Source organism: Conger conger, chromosome 15 (genome assembly GCF_963514075.1).
Source record: "Conger conger chromosome 15, fConCon1.1, whole genome shotgun sequence".
NCBI classification, from domain to species: Eukaryota; Metazoa; Chordata; class Actinopteri; order Anguilliformes; family Congridae; genus Conger; species Conger conger.
The window spans coordinates 6329004-6344029 of NC_083774.1; the positions used below are offsets into that span (position 1 = coordinate 6329004).

Consider the following 15026-nt stretch of genomic DNA (forward strand, 5'->3'; position numbering starts at 1 on the left):
GCGGTGAGACCACAGAAGGTCAGGATGACCGTGTTGCCCGTGAGGTCTTCCTGTGCCCACAAACAGCAGAAGAGCGCACGATTCCACCCGGGCCTGGCGCTCGCCGACCGGGAACGCTTTTCCGGGAAAACCTGTCCACTGCGCTGAAATCATTACCCTCCGTCAGCCAGAGACGGACATCAACAACCACAACCAACGGATAAACAAACGCGTTAGAGCAAGTTGTCCCCCAAACTCCACGTTCCCGGGCCACAGACTTCCAGTAGTTTTCCATAACGCATCACTGTATGGTACTACAGGCATCAATACAGCACGCTGAGAGTGAGAAGGTCACCATATGCACTCAGTGAGCACTTTATTAGGTAGACCTGTACACCAGCTTGTTAATGCAAATGCATCTAATCAGCCAATCATGTGGCAGCAACTAAATGCATAAAAGCATGCAGACACGGTCAAGAGGTTCAGCTGTTTTTCAGACCAAATGTCAGTGTGGCGAAGAAATGTGATCTGAGTAACTTTGATTGTGGAATGATTGTTGGTGCCAAACAGGGTGGTTTGAGTATCTCAGAAATGGTTGATCTCCTGGGATTTTCATGCACAACAGTCTCTAGAGTTTGCAGAGAATGGTGCAAAAAAACAAAAAAAACATCCAGTGAGCAGCAGTTCTGTGGGCAGAAATGCATTGTTAATGAGAGAGGTCAGAGGAGAAGGGCCAGACTGGTCGAAGCTGACAGGAAGGTGACATTAATGCAAATAACCACACATTACAACAGTGGTATGCAGAAGAGCATCTCTGAACACACAACGCATCATAATTGTATGTGGATAGGCTACAGCAGAAGACTAAAGTCTAAAAAATAAGTCTTATAAATACCTAACAAAGTGCTCACTGAGTGCAGACGCATCATTATTTTTATCATCACTATTATTATTATTTTGATCATTACTATCAGTATTATTAGCATTATCATTATTACTACTATTATAATTACTATTATCATTATTATTTTTTTTACTACGACTATTATTGTTATTATTACTAAGTCTATAAAAGTGGTCATGCTCGCAAAGCATTTCTTTGTCTTGGGTAGAGTTCCAGGTGTAGCTCCCTGCCCAAATCACAGCATCCCCACACACCCCCACACACCCCACAATCCCAGAGAACCCCGGATAACTCCCCACACGCCCACACACCCCACAATCCCAGAGAACCCCGGATAACTCCCCACACCCCCACACACCCCACAATCCCAGAGAACCCCGGATAACTCCCCACACGCCCACACACCCCACAATCCCAGAGAACCCCGGATAACTCCAGACAACCCCCCACCTTACATGTGCACACATTGATTGACACATTTCACAGTTTCAGTCCAAACATAAGTTTTTATTTAAATTGAACAGTTGAGCCCCTCCCACCCTCGCAGTGTAATAAGAGCAGGTGTCAGTCGATGGGAGAGAGTCCCGGGTCCAACAGCGCCGCCCGCGTGTGTCAGTACCGCCCGCGTGCGTCAGTACCGCGCAGACGACCCGGTCGCGTGTGTGCGTGTACAGGCCCCGCCTCTCAGCTCTGCGGCCTCTGAAACAGGAGAGGAGGTCCCGTCCCGTTCACAGGGGTCCCTGGTCCTCCCGACGGCCAACCCAAAATTCTGCCCCCGCCCCCGACGTCACCACGCCCGCCCCTGCCACAAACCCCCCGTATCCCGCTGACTCGGTGGAGTGAAATAGAACAGATATTTCCCAAAATACGCAAGATGGTCAGAAAATGCTCTTCCACCAGGGATGAAATGGCCTGCCCCACTCTAGAAGGGAGGTTTTTTTAGGGTTCGGCCACACCCTGTGGGAGTCTGTGGAGCTCCCCGTTTAGGGGCCGGGGGGGATTATTCGTAACCACACCCCAGGCAGCCAGCAGGGGATGGGGCAGGGGGCGATTTCTCCAGGTCAGTCTCCAGGGGGACTGTTCCCAGGTGGTCTGGAGGACGCTGAGATCAGGGGCGTCATTTTTACACGTTTACATCTCCCAGACCCGAAAAGTCTCCCATCAGAGGTGAAGGACTTGGATGTGGGCGCAGATGGAACACCCAAACCAGGCCCCCACGTGGCACAGGAGAGGCCCCTCTGCTCAGCCGTCAACACGGCACACAGGGTGGGACGGGCACTTCCTGCCAGGGGCGTGCGGCTTCCTGTCGAGGAGGAGCCCAATGGCAGACACAACCCAAAGGAGCCCAAACGCTCCGGTGCGTTCAGCATGTGCACTGCAGCTAACGTCTAACTCCACTGGCACAAACGTCAGAGGAGCGTGTATCTTAATGCTTCTGTGTTTTGGGGTGGAATCTTTTTGCCCCTTCTCACGATCCACTAGCTGACAGATGAGCAGCACCGGTAGGATGACTCCATCCAGGCCTCTAATCTGCATGTGGTAAAACCAGGACCGGCTCAAACTGCTCCACAGCAGGAGGTAAAACCAGGACCGGCTCAAACTGCTCCACAGCAGGAGGTAAAACCAGGACCGGCTCAAACTGCTCCACAGCAGGAGGTAAAACCAGGACCGGCTCAAACTGCTCCACAGCAGGGGGTAAAACCAGGACCGGCTCAAACCGCTCCACAGCAGGGGGTAAAACCAGGACCGGCTCAAACTGCTCCACAGCAGGAGGTAAAACCAGGACCGGCTCAAACTGCTCCACAGCAGGCGAGACAGTTCACCCGCTGCTCCTCTCCTGGCCATACGCCGTAGTGCTACAGGGATGAGAGGCGTGTGCCGCACGTTTAAAACACGGTTCCACTGCCGTGCAGCGGACATTTTAACACACACAGCAGGTTCCATAAAGAACAAACCTGACCTAGGTTTACCTAAAAGCGTCAGTTTAGCACTTCCTGCGAGATCAAACAACATTTGTATTCATTTATTTATGAATTTTCCCTAACAGGTCCCCATTGACAGGAATGGTCCAAAAAACGAGGCGATATGTATCCGCAGTTGTTTTTGTTTTAATGTTTAGAGCAGCAATAATGAAAACGGTTATAATGAGCGATTACACCACCGAGTGTAAAGAACCATGAACGAACACAACCGTGTGACTAAACCGGTCCTCTCTCATCAAACCGTAGACCTTTCTGGCACCATGGCGCACTGGTAGTGTTTCCAAAAACGATTCTAGTGTTTCCAAAAACGATTCACAAATTATCGCATGTAATTCAAGCATTAAATTTAAAGGATCAGGTGAAATACCGTGGATTGTCTTTTGAAAATTTGTCCCTCCAACTTTGTACCCCCCCTCCCCCCTGCCCCCCGCCCCCAAATCCCCAGAAAGGGGTTTCTCCTTGTGCGGACTTTGGTCTGAAAAACACACCATTTTTCTTTTCTTTTTTTTTCTGACAGCTAGTCTTGTAGACTGAGCTGGGCTGAGGGATCACTGTGAGGTTGCTGACTGAACCCGCTGTTGTTAAGGGTCAAGGGTCACTGCTGACACTTCCCCATAACGGACCGATGGTTGCAGAGACGGGAGTTCAGTTTCATTTCAGTGGCCCTCCTATTCACTCGCCCAGTTCCCTCAAAAACTTGTTATTGCTTAATGGAACAAGAACACAAAGGAATAAAATAAGACTCAATTTCAGTTCGGGTAAGGGGGGGGGCGGGGTTAACCCAAAGACACTTTGGCAAAACCCGAATCCCTGCCAAAGGTCGGAAAAGGCGCAATACCCGCCGGACTCCCGATTGCAAACGGACGATGCCCGTTTTCGATCACGCGAATGGCGCGTTGTGCAAGAGTGTGTGTGTGTGTGTGCATCTGTGTGTGTGTGTGTGTGTGTGTGTGCATCTGTGTGTGTGCGCATGATGTGTGTTTGTCTCCCTCTTGGCCCCGCCCCCCCTCCTGGCCCGACCTATGGGGCGCGCCGCTCCTTCTTGGTCAGCAGGAAGCACTGAATGGCACGGAGGCGGTCCTTGGCCGGGGCGAATTCCGGCTGCAGCTTCAGCGTGTTCTCGTACCATAGCATGGCCTTCTCAAACTCCTCCTGTCCCGGGACAGACATTACATTACACGTTAATGGCATCTGGCAGACACTCTTATCCAGAATGACGTACAGTTGATTAGACTAAGCAGGAGACAATCCTCCCCTGGATCAAACCGGCGACCTTGCGGGTCCCAGTCATGTACCTTAACCAGTATGCTACAGGCTGGTTACACATCACATCAGTCAGCTCCAACACCCACACGGTCAAACCATCCCACATGAGAGAGGACGACCAGGGGCACAACGGTCAACAAGCACAGTTCAACCAATCACAACCATGCGCATCACTCATAAGAAATGAGACAGTCACGCACAGCCGTAGGAACTGGACAGGAACCTCGGAGGAACTTATTCAAGGCGACACACGGAGGGGAAGAATATCAGTGCAACTCTCAAGAGCACAGTGAGATGTCACCCAGAGCACATAAGGTCCAGTAAAATAAATGTAATGTTAAACTACGACAGAAAAAGGACATACCGACGCTACACTGAACAAGTATTTAATTGTTATGAGATAAGTTTGACTAATTTGTCTAAAGATTTGGCGACGGGAACGTAAGATATGCTGGTGTTTTCCGTGCCACAGCGACTCACCATGGCGATGTAGACGTTGGCGAGGGTGAAGTGGTTGACGACGAACTGCGGGGCGATCTCCACGGCCATGCGGGCCACCGTGAGCGCGTCCTCCCACAGCCGCGCGTTCTGGAAGATGTTCGCCAGGCTGATGAGCGGGACGTCCTGGGGGGGGACCGCGGGAGTTCAGACGCGCGTTAGCCAACGTTCGGCAACATGTCACAGCGTTTCTGTTACCCAACAACGTTAGGCAACATGTCACAGCGTTTCTCTGTTACCCGACAACGTTCGGCAACATGTCACAGCGTTTCTCTGTTCCCCAACAACGTTCGGCAACATGTCACAGCGTTTCTCTGTTACCCAACAACGTTAGGCCACATATTACAGTGTTTCTCTGGTCAACAACAACGTTCGTCAACATATCACAGCGTTTCTCTGTTACCCAACAATGTTCGGCAACATATTACAGCGTTTCTCTGTTACCCAACAACGTTAGGCCACATATCACAGCGTTTCTGTTACCCAACAACATTAGGCAACATATTAGAGTGTTTCTCTGTTACCCAACAACGTTCAGCAACATGTCACAGTGTTTCTCTGTTACCCAACAACGTTAGGCAACATATTACAGCGTTTCTGTTACCCAACAACGTTAGGCAACATATCACAGCGTTTCTCTGTTACCCAACAACGTTTGGCAACATATTACAGTGTTTCTCTGTTACCCAACAACGTTAGGCAACATATTACAGTGTTTCTCTGTTCCCCATCAATGTTAGCCAACATATTAAAACGTTGTCTGTTCACCACCAACATTCGCCAACATATTAAAACTTTCTCTGTTCACCAGCAACGTTAGCAAACGCAAGCTAACAGTTGGAAAAGGTAGTGCACGGCGAACAAAAATGGCTGAGAGAATGGTGAGAGAACAAAAGTTGACAATTATTTGGCGGTTGTAATACACATTAATCAATTTAATATCAGCTCTTACCTTCAAAAATAAATCACAGGTGAGCAACGAATCATAATCATGATAAAAGTAATCATTAAAAAGGTGTATCTGTATTAAATAGGGAGTTGGCGGAGAACTAAATGGAATGTTCTTTTAAAATAATTAAATCGTTCAGCAGTAACCGTTGGCCACTAATGTTCGCGTAGGACTGACACACACCAGGCATGGGACAGACAGCGGTTTCCCTTCAACTGAGAACCAAATTTACCGCAACTTGGAGACAGTAGTGTTCCCTGCTATCGTTGTGAAAATATGAGTGTTCTGCCATGATGACATGTTAGTGGCTGAACAGAGACCAGACCTGGGTTCAAATAGTATTTGTTTTGGACTCAATACTTTGACTAAGCTTGCCTGGTGTATTTGACACTGCCCATCTGCTCCTCCTTGCAGGCTCAAATGCACCAGGGAAGATCAATTGAGCACAGAAAATGTTTTGAATCCAAAACCCAGGTCAAAACAGAACATACAGATTCACGTTTGTTTATTGGCAGAAGGTAGATCCTTCATCAAGCCTTTACATAAGTTCATATTTTGTTTTCTCTCACGGGTTAGTCAGAAGCAGGATCCTGGTGAATTGGGTTATGGTCTGAATAAGGTGTTTATGTGAGTAATGGTATGAAGACATTCTGACAGATTGCATGCGACTGACTGGTAATGATGATTCTACAGACACCCACAGTGACAAGAGCCTCAAACAGGCTCTACAAGTGTGTGTGTGAGCGAGAGAGAGCAAGAGAGAGAGAGAGAGGAAGGAAAGTGAGAGAGGGAGGGAGGGAGGAGGGAGAGTGAGAGAGGGAGGCAGGGGGAGGGAGGGAGAGTGAGACAGAGAGATTGAGAGAGAGCGGGTGAGGGGGAGAGACAGAGAAACACAGAGAGAGAGGGCAGGGAGAGTGAGACAGAGAGATTGAGAGAGAATGGGTGAGAGAGAGAGAGAGACAGACAGAAACAGAGAGAGAGAGACAAAGAGAGAATGGGTGAGGGAGGGAGAGAGAGAGACAGACAGAAACAGAGAGAGAGAGGGCAGGGAGAGTGAGACAAAGAGAGATTGAGAGAATGGAATGGGGGAGAGAGAAACAGAGGGAGAGTATGCAGAGGCATGAACAGGTAAAAATAAAAAAGGAAGAAAGGGATGGAGAGATGAGAAATGGAGACAAGGGGAGAGAGGGACAGAGGAAAAAAGGACGTGGAGAAGGAGAAGAGGGCAGAAGGGGGGGGTACCTTCATGTGGTGCGGGGCGTGGTTGAGAGCCTGCCGCAGACAGTCAATGGCCCTCTTGCCCTGACCTTTGACCCTCCAGTAGAGAGCAGCCATGCTGGACAGCACCCAGGACGTCTGGTTCTGGAGGTGACACACACACACACACACACACACGCACAGGCAGACACACACACACACACACACACACACACACACAGACGGACACACACACACACACACACACAGACGGACACACACACACACACACGCACAGACACACACACAGACAGACAGACGGACACACACACACATACAGACAGGCGCGCACACACACACACACACACACACACACAGACGCGCGCGCACACACACACACACACACATACAGACAGGCGCACACACACACACATACAGACAGGCGCACACACACACACACACACACACAGTTGCGGTCAGCGGGCCACACCACAGGGAGGCTTGCGACAGTAAGGCTGTGGACCCAGGCCTACCTTCTCCAGCACCTTGGCGATGCGTGTGCCCACCTGCTCAAAGGACTGGGGGGGGAACTTGTCTTTGCCCAGGTTCTGCAGCACCTGCATGGGGGGGGGGACACAGGGGCATGGGTGACCTCATGAGCACGAGGGTGCAGAGGAGACAGGAGGGGGTCAAGGCTGGGGCACAGGGGTTTGCCCATGTAGAGGGACAAGCTCTGAAAGTTGGGAGATGTGGGGCAACTGGGTTTCAGGTGAGGGGCAGGTGGGGGGTGAGGGGTGGGCAGAGCACCCTGTATCATCCCGGGGGGGGGGGGGGGGGCGAGGCGGAGCGACAAACCTTTCCCTTTAAGTGTGAGCACAATCTGACAGAATAGGGAGAGTTTCCTGCAGTCACTCAGCAAGTTTGAGCTTTGTGCCATGATGACAAGCTAGCGGCTGAATAATGACCAGACCGTGGGTTCAAATAATATTTGTTTTGGATTAAAATACTTTTCGGCATTTCAACGAGCTAGACTGGCTCAGGTATGCACGGGGGGTAGGGGGCAGGTACAGATACAGAGGGGTCGTTGGGGGTGTGGGGGGGTATAAGGGGCAGGTTCAGGAGCAGTGTGGGGGTATAAGGGGCAGGTACAGGAGTAGTGTGGGGGTATAGGGGGCAGATACAGGAGCAGTGTGGGGGGGTATGGAGGCAGGTACAGGAGCAGTGTGGGGGTATAAGGGGCAGGTACAGGAGTAGTGTGGGGGTATAGGGGGCAGATACAGGAGCAGTGTGGGGGGGTATGGAGGCAGGTACAGGAGCAGTGTGGGGGTATAAGGGGCAGGTAGAGGTGCAGTGTGGGGGGTACAAGGGGCAGGTAGAGGAGCAGTGTGGGGGGTATAGAGGCAGGTACAGGAGCAGTGTGGGGGGTATAAGGGGCAGGTACAGGAGCAGTGTGGGGGGTACAAGGGGCAGGTACAGGAGCAGTGTGGGGGGTATAGGGGGTGTGGGGCGGTATATGGGCAGGTAGAGGAGCAGTGTGGGGGTATAAGGGGCAGGTAGAGGCGCAGTGTGGGGGGGTATAAGGGGCAGGTACAGGAGCAGTGTGGGGGTATAAGGGGCAGGTAGAGGAGCAGTGTGGGGGGTATAAGGGGTGTGGGGGGTATAGGGGCAGGTACAGGAGCAGTGTGGGGGGGTATAAGGGGCAGGTAGAGGAGCAGTGTGAGGGGTATAGCGGCAGATACAGGAGCAGTGTGGGGGGTATAAGGGGCAGGTGCAGGAGCAGTGTGGGGGGTACAAGGGGCAGGTACAGGAGCAGTGTGAGGGTATGGGGGCAGGTACAGGAGCAGTGTGGGGGGGTATAAGGGGCAGGTACAGGAGCAGTGTGAGGGTATGGGGGCAGGTACAGGAGCAGTGTGGGGGGTATAGGGGGTGTGGGGCGGTATATGGGCAGGTAGAGGCGCAGTGTGGGGGGGTATAAGGGGCAGGTACAGGAGAAGTGTGGGGAGGTATAGGGGCAGGTAGAGGAGCAGTGTGGGGGTATGGGGGCAGGTAGAGAAGCAGTGTGGGGGGTATAGGGGCAGGTAGAGTAGCAGTGTGGGGGTATGGGGGCAGGTAGAGGAGCAGTGTGGGGGTATAAGGGGCAGGTACAGGAGCAGTGTGGGGGTATAAGGGGCAGGTACAGGAGCAGTGTGGGGGTATGGGGGCAGGTAGAGGAGCAGTGTGGGGGTATAAGGGGCAGGTAGAGGAGCAGTGTGGGGGTATAAGGGGCAGGTAGAGGAGCAGTGTGGGGGTATGGGGGCAGGTAGAGGAGCAGTGTGGGGGTATGGGGGCAGGTAGAGGAGCAGTGTGGGGGTATGGGGGCAGGTAGAGGAGCAGTGTGGGGGGGTATAAGGGGCAGGTAGAGGGGGTATAGAACCTCTCGGAGCTGGCTCTCCCCGGTGTAGTGGATGCCGGCTCGGTTGGACACGCCGCCCAGGTGGTCCAGCGTGTGCATGCTGGCGGGCAGGTTGGCGCTGCAAACGGGTTCTACCGTGGGTTCCTGCAGGGGCGTGGCAAAGTCGATGTGCTCCGTGATGCTGGGGGGGCGGAGACACGGGAGAGAACACCATTATTACATCACCGACGGAACCCTGTCACTGCCGTCATGGCAACAGAGATGCATGACCAGTACCAGAGGACAAGAGTGTAACTGTGATGACGTCTTTTTGTCAGCCAATCAGGAAGGTCCTTCCACCATGGGTTCCCTTGGCAGATGTTTTTTTTGTTTCACTATTTTCAGTTCAGTTAGATTCTTTAATATGACAACCGTGTATTTCTAAGCGTTTTTTTTTCTTTTTTTTTTTTTTTAAGTTGCTACATTGAAATTAGAACAACCGTCATATTCTGCCAGCAACCACTCAAGTTGCAGTATAGCAACTTGTTAGCAACTTACATTTTTTAAAGCGCATGACAGCTTTGAAATTCATGGTTGAGATATTGATGGATGTAGAACAGAATGTGAAACTCTCCCTCGCCTTCGTTAACCACAGACCTTATTTTCAGTAGAAATCAAAATCCCGACGGGAAAAAGGGATTGGAAATCCACCAAGGGAACCCATGGCTCAGAAATGCTAACTTACTTCTGGGTTTTAGGACTACGCCGAGCTGGGACGGCTCAGTGGAGTTCCACAGTGAGGCATGAGCGTGCGTGCTTGTGTGTGTGTGTGTGTGTGTGTGTGTGTGTGTGCGTGCGTGTGAGCATGTGTGAGTGTGCGTGTGTATGTGTGTGTAGTCAGCGTGTGTGTATAGTTGGCGTGTGTGTGTGTGTGTGTGTGTGTGTGGGTGTGTGTGTGTGTGTGTGTGAGTGTGCGTGTGCGTGTAGAGAGCATGTGAGCGTGTGTATGTGTGTGTGTCTGTGTGTAGGCAGTGTGTGTGTGTGTGCGTGCGTGCGTGTGTGTGAGCGTGTGTGAGTGTGTGTGTGTGTGAGCATGTGTGTGAGCGTGTGTGTGAGCGTGTGTGTGAGCGTGTGTGTCTGTGTGTAGTCAGTGTGTGTGTGTGAGCGTGTGTGTGAGCGTGTGTGTGTGTGTGAGCGTGTGTGTGAGCGTGTGTGTGTGCGTGTGTGTGTGAGTGTGTGTGTGAGCGTGTGCGTGAGCGTGTGTGTGTGTGTGAGCGTGTGTGTGAGCGTGTGTGTGAGCGTGTGAGTGAGCGTGTGTGTGAGCGTGTGTGTGTGTGTGAGCGTGTGTGTGTGTGTGTGTGAGTGAGCGTGTGTGAGCGTGTCAAGCTGCGCCCGTTACGAGCGGAAGCTTCCGGAAGCTCACTCGATGTTCTTGGCGGACACAGCGAGCCAGGTGCTGGCCACGGTGCTGGGCTCCAGCCTGCGGGTCCGCTGGCACTCCTCCGGCCCCGGCCAGCCCAAACTCGCGTAGTCCCGCCAGCGGCCTGCGGGGGCGCAGGGGAGCGCTCTCAGAACCACACCAACCAGCAACACACACAGCACGCTCTGTACCCGAGAACCCGGGTTTTCAACAAGGGGTCCGGGGGACCCAGGGGGAGACTCGAGGGCAGAGTAGGGTGTCCCTGAAGATACTGTAGGCGGTCCCTGGCCTGACCTGACATGCAATGACTGTATATAGATTTGGGAAAATATTTCATGACATAAAAACACTTATATTATGATGGGCACCCCTTGGGTTCCTTTGAGACTGGGTGGGGGTCCCTGGATCAGAAAAGGCTGTAAACCCCCTGTCTCAGACTGTGGGACCACTATGTGTTAGAACCACAACAAGTAGCAACCAAATGTTAAAATGTTCAGGTTTAGGGGGGCAGGTCCAGGTGAGGTAGAGCAGGTGGGGGGTTTAGGGGGGCAGGTGCAGGTGAGGTACAGCAGGTGGGGGGTTTAGGGGGGCAGGTGCAGGTGAGGTAGAGCAGGTGGGGGGTTTAGGGGGGCAGGTGCAGGTGAGGTAGAGCAGGTGGGGGGTTTAGGGGGGCAGGTGCAGGTGAGGTAGAGCAGGTGGGGGGTTTAGGGGGGCAGGTGCAGGTGAGGTAGAGCAGGTGGGGGGTTTAGGGGGTGCAGGTCCAGGTGAGGTACAGCAGGTGGGGGGTTTAGGGGGGCAGGTGCAGGTGAGGTAGAGCAGGTGGGGGGTTTAGGGGGTGCAGGTCCAGGTGAGGTACAGCAGGTGGGGGGTTTTGGAGGGCAGGTGCAGGTGAGGTAGAGCAGGTGGGGGGTTTAGGGGGGCAGGTGCAGGTGAGGTAGAGCAGGTGGGGGGTTTAGGGGGGCAGGTGCAGGTGAGGTAGAGCAGGTGGGGGGTTTAGGGGGGCAGGTGCAGGTGGGGTAGAGCAGGTGGGGGGTTTAGGGGGGCAGGTGCAGGTGAGGTAGAGCAGGTGGGGGGTTTAGGGGGGCAGGTCCAGGTGAGGTAGAGCAGGTGGGGGGTTTAGGGGGGCAGGTGCAGGTGGGGTAGAGCAGGTGGGGGGTTTAGGGGGGCAGGTCCAGGTGAGGGGCTATACCTGAGGGTCCGGGGGAGGGGATGGTGGGGCCGCTGATCTCCAGAACGGACTGCCCTGAGGACTGCTCCCCCTGCTGGCCGTCGTCCTCACCTGCACCTCCGTGAAACCACTCCACCTTCGGCTTCCGCACCCGCTTCACCTGGAAGGTGATCTGGGTGAGGGAAAAAGTGCCAAAACTAACCCTCCATTTTAAAGACCCAAAACAAGCACCGTTTTAAGAGCAATTTTTATACGGTTCCTTTCATCACAATGGAAGTAAAGCCACATATTTTACTGGCTTCTCAGGGCAGCCATTTTAGGGCATGTTGAGATTGAAGAAAGGGTTCAGGAGTCTGCTCAAAGCCCCTAGTCAGGGCAATATTTGGGGGGCATTAAAAAGGAAAATGCCCCTTTTTTACCCTGTACCCGTACCGCTGCCGTCCCGTGCCTTTCCCAAACCGCACGTACCCACTCAGCCCCCTCGTCATCCTCACAGTTCCCGAAACAGGGACCGCCGCCCCGGCCGGCCGTGGGCCCGTCGTTCTTCAGCACGCGGATGCCCCGCAGGTCCCCCCTCCTGCCCCCCGCGTCCAGGGCCCCCTCGAACGCCCCCATCAGCTCCTCCTTCAGCTGCCACTCTTCCTCCCTCTCCCCTCCTCCTCTTCCTCGAGTCTCCTCGCCGCCGGTCTCCGCCTCCTCAGACCCATTACTGTCCAGCACCACCGCTGGAGAGAGAGAGAGAGAGAGGGGGGGAGAGGGAGAGAGAGGGGGAGAGGGAGAGAGAGGGGGAGAGGGAGAAAAAAATCATGTGTATTCAGGGGACAGAGCACATTCATGGCTCCAATCATACCTGTCAGGTAGAATTCAAGGTGTGGTCCGTAACAACATTATCTGTAAACCCTCAAAGGTAAAGTTTGGTGTGCCACAAGGCTCAATCCATGGTCCATGTCTTTTTACCATCTACTTGCTCCCCCTTGGTGATGTAATCTGCAAATATGGTACCAATTTTCATTGCTATGCTGATGACACACAGCTATGTTGAGAGCTATGTTGGTGATAATGCACTTTAAATACATTTGACAGGACTTGATGCGAGAGAGAGAGAGGCAGAGAGAAGAAGGGAGAGGGACAGAGAGAGAGACAGAGATCGATCAAATCTACACATGATTTGATCTCTGGCTGACACTAAACAGCCCCAGTTAAACCAGTGGCCACATGGCAGACATCACACACACAGAAAGAATTTTGGCATAAAAAACTTTTTAATGCCAGAAAGTACAAGTACAACACACACACTCAGACCCCTAACCCTTCCTACAAAACACTATAAACTATAACAATTTTAACATAACACCCTTTTATATGTAAATACGGAGAAACATGAGTGTGAAACGGTGAATTGAAACCGAATGGATTTGACGGGGAGGAGTCAGTGACGTGAGGGCCGGGTAATGGCGAGAGACCGGAGGAACAGAGATAGTGTAGGGGTGGAGGAGGAGTCAGAGGGGCGCTTACTCTGGAACAGGAGGGGGTCCTCCACAGGGGGCAGGGCCAGGGGCTGGATGGCAGCGGGGGGGTCCTGGGGCTCAGCCTCCTCCTGCTGGAGGTCCACGTCCTCCTCCCCAAAACACGGCGAGCCCTCTGCACGCACGGACACACACACACACACATAAGCATCCACAGACATGCACGAGTACACAGATACACACGCAAACAGACACACACACACACAAGCATCCGCAGACATACACGAGTACACAGATACACACGCAAACAGACACACACACACACACACACACACACACGACATAAGCATCCACAGACATGCACGAGTACACAGATACACGCGCAAACAGACACACACACACACACACACACACACACACACATAAGCATCCACAGACATACACGAGTACACAGACACACACGCAAACAGACACACGCACACACACACACACACACACACACACACACACACACATAAGCATCCACAGATATACACAAGTACACAGATACACACGCAAACACACACACACAAACATATATGGACACAGTAAAAGACTTTCTGCACAAACTGACAATGTTTTCAAATCAATGACCTCTGTCACTCCAATCACACAGGTGAGGCAATAGGTGTACATGGACCGTAAGCGCATGTAAGTGCTGCTTACTGTAGAGTGCATGTCGTATTACTGTCCTGCTATCTCCAAAATGGAGTCTGTGGAAATGACATAAATCACTTCCACCCTTCCAAAAAAAAAAAGAAAAAAAAAAAGTCCCCTGCACATTACGTGACCGTGCGGGGGGGGGAAGAGACCCTCCTGCTAAATTATGCGACCAGTGGGGATTCCCCCGCACTTTTCGGTTCCCCGATTCGTGACTGTTGATCGACTCACGATGGGACAATGGCAATTCCTAAACTTCAGTTCTGCGCAGGTTGCCAAATCAGGGAGACTCCCCCAGACCTTCCGTGAGACGTGGGATGGCTCCATAAAGAGGCAGAGCCCACTCTCTCAGCAGAACACCGTTTAAATTCATCAAAAGGCACACAAAGACGGACAGGTTCGGGCTGTGGATTTCCAAAAACGAATCCCGTTCCGGGAACACTCTTCTGACCTCACATAACTCGAGCCACACGCACTCACGCGAAAATATCATCTGAAGGGCGAGGCAACTACCGGCCAAACACAATTTCAGCATCGCAGATCATCATTTCACAACACAGCCCTGGAGTAAGGAGACTCGGGAGCAGAGAAAAACGTTCAAATGTTTGAAATTAAAAGCAGTGAGGACAAGCGCTCTCTCTAATTCTCTCTCTCTCTCTCCTTCAGACAGGCACTGCCACCTAGTGGCCAGAGAGGGGGTTTACACCCCTTTTCTTTCTTTGAAAATGGCAGAGCCCAGAAGCTCATTCTGAAGAATGGCGGAGAAGAGGTGGGGGGGGGGGGGGGGGGGGAGCTCACACACGTGTACACACATGCGGATGTGGAGCAATGAGCCTGCATGTGTCTGCATGTGCTTGGCGCGTGAGCCAATGTTCGGGTATGTGTGTGTGTGCGTGCGTGCGTGCGCGTGCGTATGTGTGTGCGTGCGTGTGCGTGTAAAATAAAGAGCTTTCTAAATAAGGCAAGCGCTATTTTTAGCCACTTCAATTATTGAGCGCCCCTTTCCTCCTCTACTTCAAAGCCTTTTCCCCGTCGCTCCCGACAACAGGGGGAAGCGGCGGGGGGGGGGGGGCGGGGGGGTTTGTGCGGGGGTGGAGGGGGAGGCTAGAGACGGGAACATCGGGGGG

General features: G+C 52.7%; 1 protein-coding gene across 1 annotated transcript in view; it reads right to left on the minus strand.

The window, feature by feature from the left end:
- Positions 1-1369: 1369 nt before the first annotated feature.
- The window catches only part of ttc17 (tetratricopeptide repeat domain 17), a 28120-nt gene continuing 14463 nt past the window's right edge, over positions 1370-15026 (minus strand). The window contains exons 17-25 of the mRNA XM_061222368.1: positions 13250-13375; positions 12203-12459; positions 11756-11906; positions 10570-10690; positions 9189-9348; positions 7309-7392; positions 6821-6940; positions 4612-4755; positions 1370-4017 (exon numbers count right to left, since the gene is read on the minus strand). Of these exons, the coding sequence (XP_061078352.1) occupies positions 3886-4017; positions 4612-4755; positions 6821-6940; positions 7309-7392; positions 9189-9348; positions 10570-10690; positions 11756-11906; positions 12203-12459; positions 13250-13375 (1295 nt within the window). The 3' untranslated portion in view covers positions 1370-3885. The remainder of the gene's footprint in view (positions 4018-4611; positions 4756-6820; positions 6941-7308; positions 7393-9188; positions 9349-10569; positions 10691-11755; positions 11907-12202; positions 12460-13249; positions 13376-15026) is intronic.